General features: G+C 30.8%; 4 protein-coding genes and 1 long non-coding RNA gene across 5 annotated transcripts; 3 read left to right on the top strand and 2 right to left on the bottom strand.

The window, feature by feature from the left end:
* Positions 1-1340: 1340 nt before the first annotated feature.
* On the bottom strand, positions 1341-2947 carry egh (beta-1,4-mannosyltransferase egh). Its single transcript, XM_018540067.1, has 2 exons — positions 2141-2947; positions 1341-1913 (listed from the first exon to the last, which is right to left on the bottom strand). The coding sequence occupies exons 1-2, from the start codon at positions 2942-2944 to the stop codon at positions 1341-1343; spliced, it is 1377 nt and encodes a 458-aa protein (XP_018395569.1). The 5' UTR covers positions 2945-2947.
* A 4081-nt stretch (positions 2948-7028) lies between these two features.
* LOC108773962 (uncharacterized) lies at positions 7029-8612 on the bottom strand. The gene is made up of 4 exons (XM_018539954.1): positions 8285-8612; positions 7899-8198; positions 7695-7771; positions 7029-7630 (listed from the first exon to the last, which is right to left on the bottom strand). Exons 1-4 carry the CDS (start codon positions 8548-8550, stop codon positions 7029-7031), a joined length of 1245 nt encoding a protein of 414 aa, XP_018395456.1. The 5' UTR covers positions 8551-8612.
* An 802-nt stretch (positions 8613-9414) lies between these two features.
* RIOK2 (RIO kinase 2) lies at positions 9415-11642 on the top strand. Its single transcript, XM_018540042.1, has 5 exons — positions 9415-9537; positions 9675-9816; positions 9890-10268; positions 10590-10874; positions 10964-11642. Exons 1-5 carry the CDS (start codon positions 9472-9474, stop codon positions 11640-11642), a joined length of 1551 nt encoding a protein of 516 aa, XP_018395544.1. The 5' UTR covers positions 9415-9471.
* Positions 11643-12687: 1045 nt separating this feature from the next.
* LOC108773984 (sorbitol dehydrogenase) lies at positions 12688-20319 on the top strand. Its single transcript, XM_018539975.1, has 8 exons — positions 12688-13329; positions 15353-15386; positions 16083-16243; positions 16927-17090; positions 17819-18003; positions 19114-19292; positions 19416-19537; positions 19866-20319. Exons 1-8 carry the CDS (start codon positions 13276-13278, stop codon positions 20017-20019), a joined length of 1053 nt encoding a protein of 350 aa, XP_018395477.1. The 5' UTR covers positions 12688-13275; the 3' UTR covers positions 20020-20319.
* A 1001-nt stretch (positions 20320-21320) lies between these two features.
* On the top strand, positions 21321-22513 carry LOC108774067 (uncharacterized). The gene is made up of 4 exons (XR_001940710.1): positions 21321-21815; positions 22037-22120; positions 22219-22341; positions 22426-22513. It is a non-coding gene; the product is annotated as an uncharacterized LOC108774067 (long non-coding RNA).
* The last annotated feature ends 924 nt before the right edge of the window (positions 22514-23437 follow it).

The following is a 23437-nucleotide window of genomic DNA, read 5'->3' as shown; positions in this document are numbered from 1 at the left end:
AAATTCACACATAATTATAATAAGCATTATGATCCAGCTTTGACTGTTATTGACTTCCTTCTTCTTGTATTTTCTTTAATTTTTTATAATTATCCCAATAAATTGTGAATTAAACTGTAATATAAAATAGATATTAATTACAAATCCATAAATATCGATTTTTATTAAAAAAAATGGATGTTCCAGCATTATGCAAAGTAATTTCCAACATAAAATACTTAAAAATATGTATACCAAGTAAGACCATTTTGCATTTGAAAACCATTTAAAATTCCCATTTATCTATTTTATATTTAAAATGGATTAAAAGAATCTATTTTACATTTTGTATTTTAAATACTCTTTTTAAAAGTATTTTATATTTGGTATTTTAAATGGAATTCGAAAGGCATTTTACCCAGCCCTGCACACGCACACATATCATCATCATCATCATTAATTATATTGATGATAAAAATGTACTGTTATGTTTTGTTATTAATTAAAAGTATGTAAAATTGAAAATAATGCAAAACTATTATATATGTATACTTCGATATCAAGAAATATTTTGCAACTCATTTTAGACACTTTTTAAATTTTGTATAAAATTTTTAATAAAAGTTTAAAATTTTTAAACAAGAATGTTGTTAATATATAATAAATGTTCTATATAATAATATAGAAAAGCAAGGTTTATCACAGTTTTCCAAATTATTAATTTAAATGACTTATTATTACTATTAAAAAGAAATAGAAAATATCTCTGAAGTAAACATTTCGGACACATTGTTATTAATATAAAATCATTGTATATAAGTATGTAAGAGAGACTTCGTGAAATATTAAGTGAACATTAAGAAGAGAATATTGCGATATGGCAAAAATAAGACATACCTGAACACGATAAGAAAATTGATGCATGAAAAGGAACATGTAAAATGATATGTAACTTAACGAATGCTACTCATTCATACGATATTTATGAGATCAGAGTATATATGACCTGTATAATTTGCACTATGAGAATATGATATTGGCATAAATATATTTTTTACGTATTAATACTTTTAAGAAATTTGGCAATGCGTTAATACCAATGTAGAATACGTTTCTAATACTGTGCCTACATATTGCTGTATGCATTACACATGTTATTTATGCCTATTGTGAAATTGATCAATCAATCTGTTTTAAGAATCTTGTAATTCCCATGTAATACTAGATATAAATATTTTGTTTGTGACAGTGATAGTTTCCTATGTAAATTTACAAATACTAATTATGCACGTGCACAATGGAAACAGTACTCTGTTGCCAAGTATGTACCACTTAGATAATAGTTCTAAACTGATGACACATCATACGGTCACTGGCGGCCTGTATTCCTTGTTAACGACATAAAACTTGTGTTTCTTACCAAACAAACCCCATATCACGGCAACATTCTCAATAATTATATTAAATGGAATAGTGGATAATGCACCGCATATACATAGCATAAATCGGGTAACACCGAAACGATATAAGGAGAATGATTTAACTACTCCAAACACATACATGTAAATATTTACTGCACCGATAAACGCGCAAAGAAAGTCGATCAACGGCGAGCAAGTGATCGGACATAATCCGGCCAAAACAATGTTAGAAGTGGAAAGAGGCATCGTTACCCACGAGTAACACGAAATACCCAGCAACAATTTCTTTCTCAATGGAATCGCTTTGGAATGCACAACAAGTAATATACCTTGCAGCCATCTTTTTCTCTGCTGTACAAAGTCCCATAGAGAAAACGGCGATTTTTCCCACATTTCACCATCTACAAAATTGAATGAATATCCCTGGGAAAATGCCTTCATTGCAAAAAAACAATCTTCCGCAACGGATCCGTCTAATCCATTATTAAATGAAACCTGTTTTTCTGCTCCCGTCTGAAATACATATTCATAGAAAACTTGAAATAAAAATAACAAAAAACAAGATAGATGTATTTGTAAATATGTCACTAATATGTTAAAGTAGTGTGAGTGCGTGCGTGTGTGTATACATTTTTATTATACATATATAATTAAGATAAAAAGAACGTAGATGTGTGTATGTATAAAGATGATACATCTTCTATGGTTTATTGTTATGATTAGAAATTATCAGTAATTACCTGTGTGATAACATAAGATCCTTTCATGCTAAAAAATGGCTTGTGAAACATGGTGAACTGTAATCTTAGCTTTCCCATATCGTCTGCTACTCTGAAGCTATCGGCCAAGGTTGTAATCCAGTTAACAACATCCTCATTAGCATATGTAATTAACCCTTGGCCAAATTGATGTTTGCCGTCCAGTACAAAGTTCAATATGCCACGAACAGAATTTTCAGTCATCAGAGTCTCTTCATCGAGATGAACAATCCAGTCGTGATCAGCCAATTCGTTTACCGAGCTTTCGAGGCAGTATTGTAAAGCACGAGCTTTAAATAAGGCACCACTACTTGTGCGATAATTCGGTGGGACAACAACTTCTCGCACCCTGCGATGCAGTGTTAAACCTATTGGCTTGTCGCTCACTACTTCTATTTGGAAGTTTTCGAGACCAGCCTCTATACATTTGTCTAAATTTCTTTTCACATTCGCCTTTACTAATTGCGGATAATCTCCGCGAGTCACTATTCTTATACAGATAAACGGTGCAAGCAGAGGTGAGCCTTTCAAGATTACTTTATCAGGGAATGCATTGTATATCGTTAATCCTATAAAATTGAATAAAACTTGTGGCAAGGAAAGAAACGTCACTGTGCGTAACAGGTACAAAGTGATTGCACCGATAATGCCGTATCTAGCCCATGGATCGATTTCTTCCTTCTTATCCGTATTCCACCGAAGGCCTCCAGATACAAATTCAAATACTAGTATGACTATAAGCAGCAGACAGCAGTGCAAAATGTGTTTCGTTATACTGTTCAACATTATTCCTGTAAATTATAAAAAATATTTTAATAATTAATATCGCTAATTCTAGGAAGTCTAGAACATTAGGTGCTTTCCAGCAAGATATACAGATAATACAATAAATCACTTCATCTCTGTTTAACATTTCATATAATAATAAAATTACTTAGGAATGGTTTCAAGACACAGTCATAGAATACATTATAAATTCCGATAAAAGTTTATCTGTACTCAAATAAAAATATTAAGCTATATATCAAAATACATAATATGAATATACATATAATATTAATAAAATTTTTATATCAATATACAGAATATTGAGATAGATTCAACTTAATATTTTTCATCTCAATTTTATTTTTTTAAATGGTATGATGTCGTTTACTATTATAAATCTATTCTACATTTATCACTAATTATTAGTTCATCTTCAGCATAAATGTGTATTATAATGTAGCAGGATGGGCTTAATTTTCCAAAGCAACTTTTTATTTCTTTTTCAATAAAAAAAAAAACTGTTTAACATTAATATAAACAACAAGGATAAAATGATTCTTTGTGTTACACTGTGTCTGTATCTCTTACTGAGAATCAATCAAGTAACTTTTTCTCTAAAATAAAAAAATAAAAATTTTTATGTACATATTATGTATAGTATATGTACACAGAGCATATAAAAATTTTTCAGTTTTTACATTTCCCAGCCTAGAGAAAAAGTTACTTCCTGGAAAGTACATAAATAATGTACAATCATGCACAATTAAAAGAACGGTGATTTTCTCATTTTATATAAAATGTAAGTATACAATATATCACTTGCTATTGCCGTGGAATCTCAGAGATCGCGTTTCGTAATCGTGACAAGTCTCATTAATCTAATTTATGCCAGTCGTGTTCGGTAAATAACGACGATACTATTTTCAAACTTCGTAGCAAAATTGATCCGGCCTTCAATCGTCACGCAACACGCGTATATGCGTAACGCATCACGTATACACGCAACGTTATTGCACATATATACATGCGATCGTATGATCGGCTGAATTACTACTAGAGATATGTGACTCGAAGAATTGCAAAATTAAAATTAGTTCACGTAATGACTCACAATGTGACCCTTGAACAGATAGCGAATTCTTGCGATAAAACGACAGGCGAGGCGTGTCGAGCGACCTCGAATTTTTGCAAGTAAATGTAGACGTGCTTGGAAATGATTCCACGCGTGATCATGACTTAAAACACTGATCGCAGAGTCCGAACATCACCGCTGAGTTAGCACGATCAAACGAACGTCACAACATTCTGCAATTCTTTAATAGAATTTAAAGGGCGGGAGGGAGAGAGGGAATACGTCTCGTCTAGCGGTTATCGGCGATAACGCAATACACTCGTGTATATATATATATATATAACTTTGCCGATATCGCGCTTCGACTTACGAATGATTTGTAGCGTATTTTGCGAATAAACGGCGAGCCGCGCATAAACGTCGAGTGTGACCTCGGAGAATCAAGTGGAATCAAGCGGAATTATATACGGATGTTTTGCTCTTTGACTGCTGGTCTCTCTACTCCACCACACACTCCACCACGCTCCGGTTAGCTCCGGACGTACCTGAGTGCCAGGACCTGCGGTGGCTGAATTTTCAGACGTGTGTGATAACCGCGAACGAGCCGGCTCTGCCCATTGCCTGCGAGGACGGTTGAATTGGGTGGACTCAGGACTTCGTTATATCGGCGGCGCGCGAACGCGTTTTCATAATTTTGACACACACTGTTTGACACACGTACACACAAAACCGCCTGTCACCCTGCTTACGACATGTGACAATGACAACTCGCAACAACTCGACATTACGCACGAGGGTTCAACGCACCGATTTGTATTTGGTTTTTATTGCCGTCGAGTGATCTCGAGCAACGCGACGGCCGTCCGACCGCTCGACTCCTTCGATCGAGCGTCAGCAATTTCTGTCTAGAGTCCTATATATAAAGAGAAGCGACATCGATGTCCAAGTTTCTAATTGGTAGTCTGATATGTATTTTAATCGTATATCCCCTCTTAAGTGAAACAGCTATATTGTGACCGCAGTTGATTATACAACTGACACACGTGACATGCCAAGCGTTCGCTTATATTTTACATTCTATGTTTTTTATATAATAATCTTATGGTATTGTTCTTAAATCTTTCCTATGTACATATTTATGAAATGTACATACTTACAATTGTGAGAATACAAGTTTAAATGAAATTAAATTATTCGAGAAAGTCAATACCGCCACATCGGAGTACAGAGTAGGAGGAACCGTTAGAGGTTAGAGTATGTTTGTATTTACGATACTGGAGCGGTCCAAATATGGCGGCGTAGAGAGTAGAATAGGAATCCTATTGCTGGATTCACACTGCATCCCATGTGCGTTATACGATGACGCTCTGCAACCAATCAGAAAAATCGTATCATCGATACAAAGCAAAATCCTGTTTTTTGATTAGTTACAGAATCATCGTACAACGAAAGTCGGATACAGTGTAAATCCAGCATATCTCTGATGGTAGAGGTTCGATCGTATTTTCTCTTTATATATAGAACTCTACTTCTGTCAAGTCGACGCTTTAATTGGTCAATTCGTAAAATTCTTTCTTCTGTCAATGAAGCATTCCAGTGTCATGGTTGGATAAACCTTTGCATAAATCAACCAATCAGAGTTTTTTTGATCGAAAGGAAGCAAATGAAGGATTTTTATTGGTTCGTTTTATGAATACTTTTGCAATAAATTATTCGCAAATTTAAAATTAAATTATTCTCATTAACATCATATTTTGTACCTTCTTCTTTAAAACAAGTCGAAATCGGAAAGATTTGTTTAAAAGTTACAATTTTTTATCAGGACATATATATATATCCTAGAATTCTATAGGTACGTAAAACATCTCTGTTCTTATGCTAATTTAAAAAAAAAAAACACTTGACCAGTTGCGTTTAATGCATCGGAGACTGAGGATTGCAAACTAAAGATTAGAATTTTATCAATTAGATAATTTTAATTTTAATCCGTTTCATTCTGTTTATATGAATTATAAATCTTTAATTTACAAAATCCTCAATGCACAGAGTGTAACAAAGATACTTGTAGTACATAAATTCCTTAATAAAAGTTGTTTCTTTTGATAAAATCTATCATCCCTTAAAGTTTGTTCTTAAAGTTCCAGACATACCCTACATAATAAACTTATCAAAGAAACAATAAGATCTCCTTACAATTAAAATAGGAAAATAAAGGATAATAAGAAAATAAAAATCAAGCGTGGAAATTAATGTGAGCAGAGATAATTAATAAATTAAGTAGTATAATACATTTAATCACATTAATGAATAACATGTGTAATACAGTTAATTAAACTATACATGTACATATTGCTATACATGTATAGATATAACTATACACATACATATTACTATATACTTATACATATTGCAACTCGTTTTTAAGCCTTCTTCAGAACGTAGAGTTATACATATAAATTTGTCATTCTTTGGCCGTTGAGAATCACCTCCAGAAGATTATAAATACATTATTCACAGATAGCTGGAAGATCAAATCTGAATATACTAATTATATACTAATATTTACATACTAAATTAAATAATAAATCAATCAATAAGTGACGCAAACTATATCTTAAAGTTTAAATAAAAGTAACTCATCATGATCATTGATATAAACGAAATTGTAGAAAAAATTATAAATGTATAAAGAACGCAGTAAAAATATAATAATATAAAAGTAACAACAAATCAGTATAAAAATAATAGAATTCACAATGTTAAATTAGAATTAAAATAAATTTTAAGTTATTGTAGTAAAAATAAAGATGTATATGTACAAGATACAGGAGAAATACTAACTGACTAGATAATATGAAACCGCAGAGTTATAATTCGGTAAACAAAGAACACACTCGATACAAATATTGTTCTATCTTTATCATTCGTATTTGTGTCGAGTGTGTCCTCTAAAAGGAAAGTATACTTAGAAATTATAATATCACATAAGAGGATTGATAATAGCACCTCTGAATATGTGTATTAGTATTACTATAGAGCCTGAGCTTTATCAGTTGAAGAAATAAAGTATTCTTTAAGAGTATTTCTCATTTCCTTTGCTATAGAATCTGTATCCGCTGTAGAATGATTAGCATCCATTTGACTTAGTTCAATAAAATGTGGGGAATATTGCTGCCTCCATTGACCTTTCCTAATATCACCATCTTCCTCAATATCAATTAAATCTGTTGTACAATACTGACGATTGTTTATAGGTTCATGTTCTTCCCCAAGCATAATAAAATTGTGTAGGCAGACGAGGGCTTTCAACACATTTTCGCAGTTGGTTATTGACATGTAAAGAGGTTTGTGTAAGATACGCCATCGCGCAGTCAAAATTCCAAAAGTATTCTCTATTGTGCGTCGTACACGTGATAAGCGATAATTAAAGATCCTCATATCATCAGTCAGCTTTTCGTTAGGATAGGGCCGCATCATATGTATCGATAGAGGAAAAGTTTCATCACCGATAAAAACAAAGGGAAAAGGAGTATTTGTCCCTGGAAGTAAAGTGGGATCTGGCAAGAGTAAATCGCCTGCAACCAAATAACTTTCAAGGTTAGTATTTGCCCATACTCCATCATTTGTAGAACCTAGAAATAGATGGTTAATGGATAGCAATTATAGATAATAAAATTAATAACTAAATATACTCACCACGTTGTCCAATATTGATCCATGTAAACTTATATGTTGCATCGCAAATAGCAAGTAATATCATATTGAAAAATTGGCTGTGTTCAACAGAAAAAGTTAGTCATTGACTATTCAGTGATTTTTTAATATGATTAATTCCATCAATTAGATCCGCTAAAGAATTAAAAGCAAGAACTAATCATTAAAGAATTACTGAGCACTCACGGTTTTTCTGCTGAACGCAGCCATTGTTTGTAATTGTAGAATGCTGATCCAGAATTAGGCAGGGCCTGAATTGTCATATAACGCCCATCTAATGCTCCTAGACAGTTTGGAAACTGCCACTTTTTCATGAAATCTTCACTGATGGATATCCAGTCCTCTTTACTAGGAGGTTTTAAAACAATTGGCTGTAAAGTTGTCCAAATTGCCCAACAAGTCTCATTCACTATTTTATGAACAGTTATCTTGCCTATTCCAAATTTTGCGTGTTTTAACTTAGCGTTATCACCCTGAGATAAGTACCTGTAATAATCATGATAAGGTTACTTCAAAGAAAATAGCGAAATAAAATTAAAGTTAATGGTTGAAATAAAATTAATTTTATTTACAACAAAGTGACAGCTAGGCGTAGCTCTGTAGGAAGAGAAGGTTTGAAGATGTTCTTCTTAAAATGAGGATGAAGCAAATTTACTAGCAAATTGAATTGCTCAGGCCACATTCTATATGCTCCAAAGAACTTTTCATGATCACTTTGAAATAATTCTTGTTCAAAGTTACGACAAAAACATAAGCTTGAACATTTCGTAGTCTGTTTACAGGCCAATCCTATCAGTGTCGTTGTTTTATCGTCTTCCCTTTTATTACAATTCACCATTGTAAATTTGTAATAGCAATAAATGATATTAAGATAAATAACATAAAAATAATGTAAAATGTTTCTAAAATTCATAGTTATTGATGAAATAAACTACTGAGAAATAAACTGCATCATTATTTTGCACTTATAACTTCATACGGTTTGTTTAGATCTGTTTTCTCAATGGCCGGCTTAATATCGTTGCTTACAATGCTGACAGCTGACATCAGCTGACACTATGGCATTTTCGGTCCAACCGGGTTTGCACTAACCTAGATTGAATTAATGATGTTTCGTGATCTCCTATTGGTAGAGCGTGAAAAAGTCCACCAATAGCAAAGTATTTTCCAACTCGCAGGCCGAAAACACTATATATTTCTCTCTGGTGTAAGGTAGGATTGGTAGCATTGGTAGTGTTAGGTCATGGTGGCCATGTAACCTATAAATGCTACAAATTACACGTGTACGACGATTCAAGGAGAGATAAAAGAAATAAATTAAAAAGTTTGAAATTTTAAGATAAAATTATTTTTGCATTCTATAAATCCTCTAATTAATGATCTGAGATTTAAAATAATTACTGAATCATGACGGCCGAATGTCTAAAGCGGGGAGCACAGACTTTTGCATAACGCATAAAGCATGTGCATAAGGAATTTCATTGGTCCATTTTCTTATGCATGAGTCAATGGACCAATGAAATTCCTTATGCACATGCTTTATGCGTTATGCAAAAGTCTGTGCTCCCCGCTTAACGCCGAATCCGAACGGCGCTGATGATCATAGATCTTTTGATCACCAGGTGGAGCCATTTTTTGGCTCATTAAACGCGAAAATCATCGCGTTTGGGCGCACGTGGGATTGAACTCGGGTCTACAAATCGCGAGTCAATCGCACAGAGCGGTGAGTCACTCGACGCCACACGATCTGAGATCTAATATGGGAAAATTGGACGTTAAAATATTACGATATTTAACCCCAGAAAACTTTCGTGTTCTGACAGCGGTATGACTCTTAATTTATATTTGTATATTCGTATAAAAATATATATATGAGAGTATTGAAAAATAGTTTTTATAAGATCTGTATATGTTTTACTTTCCTTTCTCTGATTGTAATAGTTTGAATTTTTTATATTTTAGATTGAAATGGGTATGAAAAATCATGAACTTGTACCTGCGTTACTTGCCACACAAATAGCGAATCTGCGTTACGGCGGAGTTCATAAATTACTGAAAGAAATGTGCAAGCATAAATTGCTCAGTTACGAACGAGGCAAACGATGTAAGGCATTGAAATTTACATGTAATCATAGATTCTATTAAAAACATATCTAAAGCATATAATAAATTTTCAGATGATGGTTATCGTTTGACGAACGCTGGTTATGATTATTTAGCCTTAAAAGTTTTAACACAAAGAGGAACAATCCGTTCCTTTGGTAATCAGATTGGTGTTGGCAAGGAATCTAATATTTACGTTGTTGCTAATGAAGAAGAAACTCCGCTTTGTCTAAAGTTACATAGATTGGGTAGAACATGCTTTCGAAACATTAAAGAAAAAAGAGATTATCATCAGCACAGACATTCTGCATCTTGGTTGTACTTGTCAAGAATCTCTGCAACTAGAGAGTTTGCGTATATGAAAGCACTTTTAGATCGAGGTTTTCCTGTGCCAAAACCAATCGACTTTAATAGGCATTGTGTTGTTATGGAGCTGGTTGAAGGTGGACCTCTGTATGTTTATTAATATTTCTGTTATTAACTGAATGCTATTTAATTATATAATGCTTTATATATAAAAGCTACACATTTCATGGATTATTTCTATATCTAGATCTGTTGTTAAAATGCCAACATTTCATATTGCAGTTTACTTCATCAGAATTAAAAGCAAACTGATACTGTATTATCAACAAAATGTTGGCATTAATTTTAATAATAGATCTAGATACGGAGACAACTCACAAAATACATATCTTTTGTATAGAAAGTATTTATATAATATTATATAGAAACCTAAAAAATCTTACATCTTGTTTATATTATCTTATTTAGGTGTAATATAAATGAAGTAAACAATGTGGAAGAGTTATATGATGAGCTTATGGATTTGATCATTAAACTGGCGAATCATGGTGTTATACATGGAGATTTCAATGAATTTAACATAATGATTAAAGATGATGGCAAACCTATTATCATTGATTTTCCTCAGATGATTTCTACAGAACATGAAAATGCAGAAGCGTATTTTGAAAGAGATGTAAACTGTATCCGTGATTTCTTTAAGAGACGTTTTGGATATGAGAGCGAATTGTATCCAACTTTTCAAGATATATCGTAAGTAGCTGAAAAATATATCTTCTATATTATATTTTAATTATTATATTTTTTATTGATCTAGTAAATTAATGTTTTATTCATTTTAGACGTGAAGACAGCATAGATGCTGAAGTCAAAGCCAGTGGCTTTACAAGACAAATAGAAAAAGAAATTGATATTTTCTTAACAGAAAATGGTATTGAATATAAAGAAGAAAAAGACAATGAAAACAATGAAGATAATGAGGACAGTGAAGATAGTGAGGAAGAAATATATGAAGACTGTGTTGATAATATCGAGGATTTGAAATATCAATTAAAAAATTTACAACTTCAAAACAAAATTGTTGCAAAAGAAGTAGAATTTGATGTTTCAACAAAAGATCCAGCATTGAATAATGATGATGAACAGAAGGAAATATCTGTACCATGTCCTGACAATCAAAATAATACAGAAAATGAATGTAAACGATATAATGAAGATACAATAGAAAATGTAATGGCCAATGAAAAACACAATAATTTTACATCGTATGATTTATCATCAAACCCGGAAAACGAAACAGTACATTTTTATGATGATACACGAAGTATACGAAGTGTTTCAACAGCTGCTACAATAGCACCAGATGTAATAAAAAAGAGAACAAAGATAGCACTTGACAAACGTGAGAGAAGTCAAGCAAAAAGAGCACTTGTTAAAGGAGAAGCAAGCGCAGTAACGAGGATACGAAGAGATAATAGAGCTACGATTAAAGAATCAACAGGAATTTGGGGTTGGGAATAAAATACAAGTTATTGTAAGTCATTTATTACATAATTGACAAAATATTTTTGTAAATAGTTTATCACAATATGTGCATGAATATGGTTATTTCTCTACATTATTTTTGTTTTATTTTATATGTAACATAATTTCAAACCATAAATGGCAAACTGTTTCAAATAATTTTTTTATTATTCTGATCCTTTCAAACTTAAATATATAAAGATAAATATTTATGATGGATAAAAATGCTTTCAAAATTGAATATTTTTTATCTTATACGAAAAATGTACATTTAAAAGAGATAAGAGAAAAATGTAATATAGTGTGTTCTTCTAAGAACGAATATTCAACAAAAGAAAAATTATAGAAAGCAGTTTCATCTCGAGTATTAAACGTTCATTTCATTGTTTTGAGTATTTTTATAGTATTTATAATAACTATGATGTAATTATAAATAGATATTGTCAAAATATGTATAAGTAAATCAATATAAAATAATATTGGTTTGGTCTCATGTACATACCAATTTTAATTATATTTGAGATTAAATGTATGTATAATCTGTGTATTATTAATGAACAATATTATCTTGAGAGAGAGCACTAGTATCAATATAATTTATTACTAATGTAAAACTTTTTATAATTTGGAGCATGTCCTGATAGTTTAATTTAAACATAGAAATTCTAGATTTTTCCTAAATGATAAAGATTCATCACAACCCAACTTAATATTCGGAATTTCTTACGTCAGTATTCATAGTCTGTTCTTATTTCATCAAGACTGCCTTAACTGGCTTGATTGGTTCGTGACATCTCAAGACTAAACTTAAGATGGTTTTAAATATAAGAATTGACTATGAATATCAGCCTATGTAAACTTTCACATGATATCAGGTTTCTTTAAAATTAGATAGCTTTCTAAAATAAATAGCTTCCTAAAATTTCTCTTTTAGTCCTTTTTTATCTGAGGAGATAAATCTGAAATTTCTTCTCTCAAAACTTCGACCAATTGAAAGAATTTTGAGAAATACTTTTCCTAAATATAGGAATGCGCTAAAGATTTCTGATCTTAGGATAAAATTAGTTGTTCCTAAGAAGCGACAGTTCAGCCTCGAGTACGAAAGGAGCATTTCTCTGTAGAGATACCCTTGGTATACCATTAAGAGAGGTATTATTGTTTTATCTATTTATTTTGTCTCCTCTATCACATATTACATATTTCGCTGTCGTAATGCAACACGCGAGCTGCGAACATAAGACCGATTGATAACAAGAAGGAAAAATAGGACTGCATATACGATGTAAATCGATTTGTTCCGAACAACGTATTTCTGTGATGGCATTATGCAATGGTTGATGGTACAGTTGCGAAATATATGAACAAATTGGACTGTTCAATAAGTTTGCGCCGCGAAGAATGCTGTTGGTGATGGTGGTGGTGAAGTAAACGGCCTAGCTGGCGATAATAAGGCCACATTGATAGCTCCAAGTACATACGTATAATTGCGACGCGTGTATATATAGCAGCAAGTTCTCTCCTGAACGTCGAGTCCCTCGTGTGTTGTGCTTATTAAAGTATCCAGAAGCGACTTGACATAAGCGGATTACAGCTGGAGACTAAACTTGTCTCGAATTTTTGTAGAAAAATCATGGCTAAGGACAATCTCTCTGCTGTACTGTATGGCATCAACGATTTGCGTATGGTTAGTACACACGTTGCTAAAGTATAAACGAACTTGTATAACTGCGCTTGCTCATATTCGAATCGAATGCATCACTTTTATTATTTCGATTAAATTACAAACTTTTATTAGCTTAATTCGTAATTAATAGATAAAAATGAAAAAGTCAAGCGATACTCTCGAAATATAATATTATATACTCTCACAAAATATAATATTAAATTATATTATTTTACCAACTGCTGTAAAGGAAATAAAAAATTTATAATTATGTTTATTTAATATAATCAAATAGCACATTTATGTACTATAATTTTTTTAATATGTAGATTATAGTAATGTTATATATATGATTTGTATTCATTTATCAAATTAAGATTCGACTATTTCGAGGCGCCGTATTGATTGTATGACGTCAGAGGCAAGAAATGATACACAATATATACATCCGTTTTAAACCTGTACAAATATAATGATTTTGTAATCCTAAAACCTGTAAGATATATGCGGCAAACTGAAACATATGTTCGATATGTAATGTAAAGTATGAAGTAATTCCTGAAATAATGATAAGTACCAAAAGCTGTCAATAAAAAAACTCCGCACGGATGTCTTAGTTTGTCTTATATTTTACAAGTTTCAGGATTACTGAAATTATTATATTTTTAATTAATTAAAACGTGACTTCTCTCTCTCATAAATATAATCAATAAATAAAAAGAGCACACAGCCATGCACAAGATATTGATAGTGAAAATCATTTACTTAAAATATGTTTGTTAATAATATAATATGTGAAAAATAAATTAGAAATACAGAATAAATTAAATTATAAATTTCGGCGTATTTACGCAATAGCTCAATATAAGATTATCGAAAATTAAAATTATAGTTGTTAATGCACTAAAATTATTATTACACAACCGAACATATTGTTAAACTGAACATTTTTTTATTACGTTAGACTCTAAATGTATTTTATTATATTTATTTGTACATTTTACTTCTAATAAATCCTATAATTAATTTTAAGTATATTTTTTATATTATAGGTAAAAAAAATTTTAACTTTAAATTATCTTATTGAGCTGTTACGTAAATATATCAACATTTATAATTTAATTTATTCTGTATTTTTTACATACTGAAGATGGCCAAATCTTGGCCAAAAAGTATATAATTATATTATTAACGAACGTATTTTAAATAAATGATTTTTATTACCAATATTATCTTGTGTGTGGCTCTTTTTATTTATTGTTTATTTTACCCTTTGAGACTACATTATAAATTAGTTTTTTATTTATGTTTTTTTTTTTAAAGCAAGTAACAAGGAATTGCATCTTTTTTAATACAAAACACTAAATTTCAAAACTAGAAAAAACTAATGTGCTATTTGTATCATTTCTGTTTAATTTTGTTTTATGCAAGCAAAAAAGTAATGTAAAAAATTACATTTTGCTATAGGAAAATTTCTTACTTTGAAAATAAACTATTAATTTAATAAAAATAAATTCTTATATCAATTTTTTTTAACAAAGGCTACAAACAATAGTGTTTCTTATGTGATATATATGATGAATACAAGATTATAAACAACATCTTTACTAGATTTCGAACAATTCGAATTCCTTAATATACCTATACGTATATATTTAGATTATTATTTTTATAATCACATGTTGATCCTGATTCTTAAATATAACTTTACATAAGGCTATAGTCGTCTTGCAAATCGATTGTACGTGTCTCTCCATATTAATGAATTGACCTTTTAAATCATTTGCAGAGTATTTGCATTAAACAACAAATTTTTTGTCATATGGCATTTTTCAAATTTTTTCTTGCCATTCAGTATTTTTATCTTATAAAAGATAATTGCAAAATTTTTAATTGGAATAGCAAACTATTTTATACCAACTTCTAGAGTGTCAAATTTTGTAAACTGCTTTATTATTATTGTGTACACAGCTTTTTTTATAATGTCGTTTAAATTGTTTTTCGTGTAATTAGATTTAGTTATGAATAATTTTTCCTGTTTTAGGAAAACACGAGTATCGAGGAACCAGAAGACAATGGTAAAAGATGCCTTTTTATCAATATTTACTATATTTTAACTAGCTTTGATAAATTTATCGCAAAAAGATTTCAGAGTAATTTGTACTTTGATAAGAAATGCATTATTGAGAAACGTATAATTAATATTAATGACATTGTCTTAATAAAAAACGTGTTAGTGAATTAATTAGCATTTGTTTTTGTTAGATAATATTATTTTTTTATTAGAGAGGAAAGTGCCATAAAAACTTAGTTTATATTGGAAACGTAAAAGGATTTTTTATCCGATTGAATAATACTTTGTTATATATGTATGAATTAATTTACATCGAGATTTATTAATACATGCGATGACGCTCGTCGAAGTATTATGTATATTATACGCAATGCTGTTCCAGATACATACTGATAAATTAAGAAGATTAATTTCAATTTAAAGCTATTGAGCAATTCGCGCGTACATTTTGATCTTAATTAGTTAGAAAGTTATACATATAATAATTTAAAATTTTCGATTTATCTTTTGATGAAAAGCAGTTGCTAAAATTAGAATTATAGAGAAAAAGTATTGAGAAAGTCTGTTTTGGTTAATTAAATTCATCATTATACTGACAGTTTGGATAAAAGAGAATTTAAAAGCAAAATTTTTGCAATATTTCGTTTTATATTTTAGTAAGTTAGGAATATCATGATAAAGATTGTAATTTCTTTTATAGAAGTGCTTCTTGAAATGGGATGCGTAGGAATCTGTGGGTCGGATGTTCATTATCTTGTCAATGGCAGAATCGGCGATTTTATAGTGAAGAAACCCATGATCCTTGGTCATGAATCCTCTGGAACTGTCGCCAAACTTGGAAAAAATGTCAAGAATTTAAAGGTATATTATGCATACGCATACATACATGTATTTATTTTATCCATGAATATATCCAGGAAGGATTTGAAGTTTCAACTTCGTTGCGAAATGTTTTATTTATGTTTCCATTTTTATTAATTATAAAAAATTTTTTTATTCCGAATAAATTTCTTGTTTTGACACAAAATATCTTTTATTTTCGTTATGACTATGTAAATAATTTCTGGGACTTTCGTTAGAACTTTGTTAGAGTGTTCTATACAGAAGAAAAAATTTTGCAAGAATTTTGAATCGAAAAACAGAATATGCGTCGAAATCAATGATGTATTTACAATTACACATTTTGTTTTTAATAATTGTATTTTGCTTACACTTTCTTTAGAGAGGAAAAAAATTATGATTTACAAAACTTAATATTTTTCCTATTTAAAATCAGAAATTAGAAAAAGACTAAGCCCTAAAATATTTAAAAACGCAATTTTAATATCTAAAATATCTACAAGAATAATTCATTAACGTAAAAAAATGTTGTTTAATGATAGAATTGATAATGATAGAATTGATAAAATCTTCTTTCCTGAAAAAAATTTTGAATGTACCTTTAATGACTTCATCTTACTCTTTCTTATGAATTAATATTAATATTGACGAATGGTTACATTCTTGTATAAAATATATTCTTCATATTTTCTTATTTTTTATAGGTTGGTGATCGTGTTGCTATTGAACCTGGCGTGCCTTGCAGGATATGTACTCATTGCAAAGAGGGACGTTATAATCTTTGCAAAGATATTGTGTTTTGCGCAACTCCGCCTGTGCACGGCAGCTTAAGACGTTTCTACAAACATGCAGCTGATTTCTGCTTCAAGTAAACATAGTTTTACTATTTACATATTTTATTCTTAATTTAGGATAAGTCCTGTATCAATACACTTCTTGCATATGCTTGTGGTGCGCACGCTGCTTATCCAATGGTCACAAGTATATAGGACCTACAGTTTTAATTCCGGTTCCGAACGGTGGATTTTTTGAGAGGTGTTTCTGTGGGCAAGAATACTCTCGGGAGGTTGCCGGCCTTTTCCGAAAGGAGACACGAGCATAAATATTTTGGTTCCTACCAGGTATCGAACCCGGGACCTCTGCAGGCATGACAGACCAGTGCACTGTCTATCATGCTACGCTCGCGTTCACTTACACATAATTATATTAAATCCGATAGTGTGCAAACAATGATGTGGATGCAAGATAACTACTCATTAAACACTAACAATAATATTACTTTAATATTATAATTTCTTACTTAACAAAATAGTAGTATCTGAAGATACGACAGTATCTCGGCACTAAGACAATTAGTATAACATCATGGTATATAATATTTTGTACGTACATAAGATCGTTAATAATTATTGAATAGAAATTGTTAAATAGGAAATTATTATATTAATGTTATATATATGTGTTACTGTTATATTGCTGTTAATTGGTGTTTATCGAGTAAGAAACTCTTTGAATACAATATGAAATAAACTGATAAAATGTGTCGTCGCAGATTGAAAGAAAATTAATTTCTGTATTTGTGATTTTTTGTAATAGATTGCCCGATCATATGAGCTTAGAGGAAGGAGCGCTTTTAGAGCCATTATCAGTGGGAGTACACGCTTGTAAACGGGGCGAAATCGGAATAGGTTCTAAACTATTAATTCTGGGTGCTGGTCCGATCGGTTTGGTGACGTTGCTAGTAGCCAAAGCCATGGGTGCGGCAAAAATAGTTATCACGGGTATGTGTTAAGATACTCCTTAAGGTACTCCTGAGTACCAAAAACTGCGTTGATAGTAGCGACACCGAATTATTCGATGGTTTAGTGAAACCGGTATCCATACACACTCAAGCATGAGCCTATGTCCATATGCTTATTTTTGGGCTCAAGATAAGCACACGGCTTTATACTTGTGTGTGTGCATCACAGCGTCTCGTCACGATAAAGGGCTGAATTAATAGGCATGAAAAGTGATGTGTGTTATGTGTACCATTTCGTTATTATGTGTTTAATTGTGAAAATGTGAACTTATTTCGAACTTATAAAAGTCCTAAAAATGGAACAGAACTAAAGTTATCTTGGAATTTTATAAAATAATTCATATGGCGCTATGAATTTTAAAATTTAAGCAATTTGTAACGTCGTTAAAAATGAAATTTAAATATTTTTAAATTATTTTCTTAAAAATTTCTTGTTGATTCCTATTATGTATTAAAATCAAATTTTAATATTTTTTACTTGAGAGGTAAAGGAAACTCGCTATATGAAATAACATATGTTGTCACTAATGGAAAATTTTGTAGCGATTGCATTCGTAGCGTCGCGATAACAAAATTTTTGACGTAAAACTTATCACAAATTTGTTTGTGAAGCGACATAAATAGTTTATCAAGTTATATAATTGTGAATTACGTATTGCGAATGAGAAAAACATCCATATTATTGCGCATTCGAGATGTGGTGTAATATACGTAATGATGCTGCAATGTCGATCACGAGATAAGCTTCGTCAAGGCTGCATTTAGCATGATAGATACTACCTATGGAACAAGAAAGTATATTAAGTATGTTAAGTATATTAAGTATATTAAGTCGAGGTCACGCAGTCGCAAAGTATCGCATATCGTCAAGTAGTCGTTTTTCTATTGCAAATAATTTGAACTACACATTGTAGACGTATAGCGTTGTCTTTTTCAAGGATGCTGCATCTTTCTTTCTAATACATTTTCATTCTTTTGTAGATAGCACAAAGCACGTTTTATAAGTAGTATAAGTTCTTCTTTGAAAAATACTAACTGCAAGCCTATACAACTTGTAAATGAGATGTAAGTAGGCGCGATTTGTTTATAGATATCTTGCAAAGTAGACTGAACATAGCAAAGAAACTTGGCGCCGACGTTACGTATCTGATACAAAAGGATAGATTGGAGAAGGATGTAGTAGCTGATATTCATGCAATTTTTGAAGGTGAACCTAATAGAACGATAGACGCTTCTGGTGCACAATCCTCGATTCGTTTAGCGATTCTTGTAAGCTACAAAATATATCCGTGTTATTATTAAATTGAATTGTTTATATTTATTAAATTATCTTAAATTACTTAACAATCTAAAGAAATTAAGATTATAAATCGTATTTGTACTGTATATTAGGCGACCAAATCTGGTGGAGTCGTGGTATTAGTGGGAATGGGTGCTCCAGAGGTACAAATTCCACTAATAAACGCTTTGATAAGAGAAGTCGATATCAGGGGTGTTTTCCGATACGTAAATGAGTAAGTTCTAATTAGTCAAATTATACGTTAAATGCGAAAAGTACATATTAATACTAACACTTTGTACCAAATTAATTATTGAGAAAAATAGCTGTTGTATTTTTCAGGGGCTCTATTCTGTACATATATCTACCGATAGTTGTCGATGCCATTGTATATGTCATTGCATAGATATTTTGTATAACAACAAAGCTGCAGTAGACGTGTACAAAATAGCATCCCAGGAATTCTATAGTTTTTAATTTATAGTCTTCACATAGATTAATTATCTTAATGTTATTTTCATAAAAGATTATATGCTATATAATTTTTTCGTTTCTCATTGCAGCTATAAAGATGCATTGGAGCTTATCTCATCTGGCAGAGTAAACGTAAAGTCGTTGGTCACTCATAATTACAAATTAGAGGATACTATGCAAGCGTTTGAGACCAGCAGAACTGGAGCAGGTGGAGCTATCAAAGTGATGATTCACTGTAAATAGATGAATACAGTAAATACAATTGTAATTCTCTGTGAGAAATGTTACACGAAAAGGTTTTATGCAACTTAAAAACTTTAGCTATGTAATCATTTTAATTTGATGTTTGACTTAATTGAGATAGGAAAATGGAGAAAAATCTAGATATTGACATGGGTATATACACACATACACATTCGCGCGCGCGTGTGTATCTGATCCGATAAGCAATTTCGAATCTTTCATCATGTAATCCCGGTAAATTATTGCGCTATGTTAATTTACACATGATATCTTTTACATCTTGGCGATCAATTAATGGCAAGAAACATTCCTAAATGTTGTCATATAGAAATCAAAAATATATGTATGCTCTTATGGATGCATAATAACAATATATTTTATATAAATAATAAAGTTTTATTTCCGAATCTTTTGTGCAAAAAAAATGTTCTCTTGATATAATTTTTTGTTTCTCTCATATTCCTATTTTTTTGTACAATAGTTATATATATATATATATATATATATATTCTATATAATATCCTATTATTCATTATTCTAATATAATTAGTAGGTATTCTAATATAAGATATTAGAATACCTATTCTTTAAGATATTAGAATACCTATTCTATATGTATAATTATATTATATATAGTATAATTCTTTATATATATATGTATATATATTATATATATATAATTATATTAAAATTACGTACTCTAGTATATTTTATCCTATTATATAATATATATATTTTTACACTTAAAAATTGGATGTCTGTTGCTTTAAAAATATTTCTTTTTGCATCGACCAAAGGTACAGCCATTGGCTGCGTTCAACAGAAAAAGCAGCTTTGCAACGATTGTAAAATTCTTTAATATGATTGGTTTTGCCCTTAGTTCCTTATTGGATTTATATGATTTATATATAAATTAATTATATTCAGTTGCTTAATGCAATCATTTGCGTGTCGATCATTCGTAAGAATCGTAAGCTATAATCATTCGAATATCCATAGTATTTCAGTAATCGGTAAGATACATCTCGAATTTAATTTCTACATTAAATAATAATTATTTCCGTTGTAATGTTCGCTGCATTTTCTACGTTCATTTCCCTTGGCTCCTTTCTGCTTCCAAAAATTGAGTGAAATTTTATTTTTTTCCACAAAACTCAAAAAGGCGCGAAACGAAAGTGACTAGATTTAATTATCGCAACGTAATTGGTTCGTCGTTCGGACGTCCGCCAATCGTTGGCGTCGCAGCTGTGTGAAGTGTGGACTCGCGCCACTCGCGGTCAGTTATGGCTGCGTCGCGACGAGTGGAGGAGTTTCGTTTAAGTTGCTCCGTGTTTTTCATGTTTCGTTACCATTCAAGAGCAAATCTCGCGCATTAGAAATGATTGCAAACGTTTTCTGCGCCGTGTCAGACGTTCGTCGCGGTGCAAGCGTCGTCTGTAATCAGCTGGTGGACGCGAATGTCACAATTATTCTGAACCATTCGGAAGTCCGTTTGCGCGCTAGCGAACAATGCCCCGCCATTTTACTGTTGAGATATCACGAAGATGTTGCTGAATGCGACCATTGCTTAGTACGTGATCTTATATGATCGTGATTAATCGTGCAACTCATATTCAGCGTAGAAGGTCATCAACCGCGTCTCGTCAACGCTATCGTCGACTATTGCATTCAAAACCTACAGAAGCGATTGGTGCTTTCGTATAGGCAGATCATGGTCACATGACTGCCGCCATTTACAAATGGCGTGACTTCATTGGAACATTCGTGCGGCGTTTTTAAAATTTTAACATCGTTTGGTACGTTTGACATGTAATTGTTTGTACATATAGTTTTTGTAATAATTGTTGCACAAGACATGTTTTGACTGCCGAATTTGCAAGTTATATGTGTCGATAAATAGAATGTGTGTAGTTTTATCGAAGAGTTATGTCTTATTAAATTGTATTAGAATCCTTTATTAATAAATAAATAAAATTTTTTTTTGTTTAATGAATATGAATTTTAAAAATTGTTGCAGGTTGGAGCCTTCGCAAACATGATATCTAAATATGATGACATTTAAACATGATGAAATCATAAATTGAAGACATTCAAGAAAAATGTAAGAACCTGATATTCAATATATATATAAATGAAAATTTTTTAATATGCAAAATTTTGTACGTTAAAAATTTTACGAATTTTTTATTTCTGTTACAGAATAATGAAAAGATAATCTGTCATTAATATTTAAGAGTAGTTTGGGACAATAATGTTGAAAGTTATACCATAAAGCATCATTATAATCATGTACAGTTGCGATAGGAAATATACAGTTTGTTTGTGAGTTTTTACATTTTACTTTAAATACACATTTCTAAATATTAATATTTTTATTATAATTTCTTATGATTTGCGTTGTTACAGATATCGGAGCACATGGAGCAACTTAAAAATAGAATCTTTATTTCAAATTCTTTTTGTCATTTTGGAAAGGATCTTAAATTTATAATAAAGAGAGAAATGCTAAAAATCACATTTTAATATTATTATCAAAAATAAATACATCTTGTGCTTATCCATTATTAATATTAATAATTTTATTTGGAAAGTAAAATAAAGATGAATTTATTTTTTATCGAAAGCATTTATTTTTTATTAATGCTTAGATTTTATGAAATATGTAAAAAATATCTTTTGGTATTCTTAAGGTTAGTAAATACTTTCTGCATGATTTATACTTTTATGCATGTTGCTTGGCATTATATACAACTTCTTTAAAATGTTTTTGTGCAATATAGAAATAGTATAAAAATTGAGAGAGATAACTTACATATTTTAAAATACTGCTATCAAGATTTATGTCCAAAAAGCTTTATGTTAAAAAAAATTTTTCTAGCATTTTAGAATAAGTAAAAAATAAAACTTTTTATATGCTTTTACTAAAAGCCATCATACATTTTATAGAATACTTGAAAGTCTTATTGTATATTATTTAAATTCTTTATGTTGCTGGCAATGGATATGTGGAATATTTTATCATTTAAAATAAAAGATTCATACTTACTTTCTGATGTGGAGTATATTTCAATATAGGTATAATTAAATATTATCAGCACATAATGAAATATCACTAATCGATATTCTTTGCGATAAAACATTTTGATTTACCATCAACTAACATCGGTCTTCACACTGATATCGGTCGGCGTACAAAGGAACTTTAAGTGGTTTTGCGCACTGGCACTGAATAGCGAGCATAGGGCGATGAAAATCGTTTTAACCATCTGCAGTATTGTCCATTAACAATAGCACTGCGTGACTTCTTCTATTAGCCTTCTACATTACCAAGTGCATACTTCAAACCTACATTTATTCCACCTCATTCATTCCGAAGTTCTTTAGTTATACTCGAGTAAACTGTCGAGTACGTATCATT

The sequence above is a fragment of the Cyphomyrmex costatus genome, unplaced genomic scaffold (genome assembly GCF_001594065.2).
Source record: "Cyphomyrmex costatus isolate MS0001 unplaced genomic scaffold, Ccosl1.0 scaffold23, whole genome shotgun sequence".
NCBI classification, from domain to species: Eukaryota; Metazoa; Arthropoda; class Insecta; order Hymenoptera; family Formicidae; genus Cyphomyrmex; species Cyphomyrmex costatus.
Note: the sequence above shows the minus strand (reverse complement) of the source record. Positions and strands in the feature narration are given on the sequence as shown.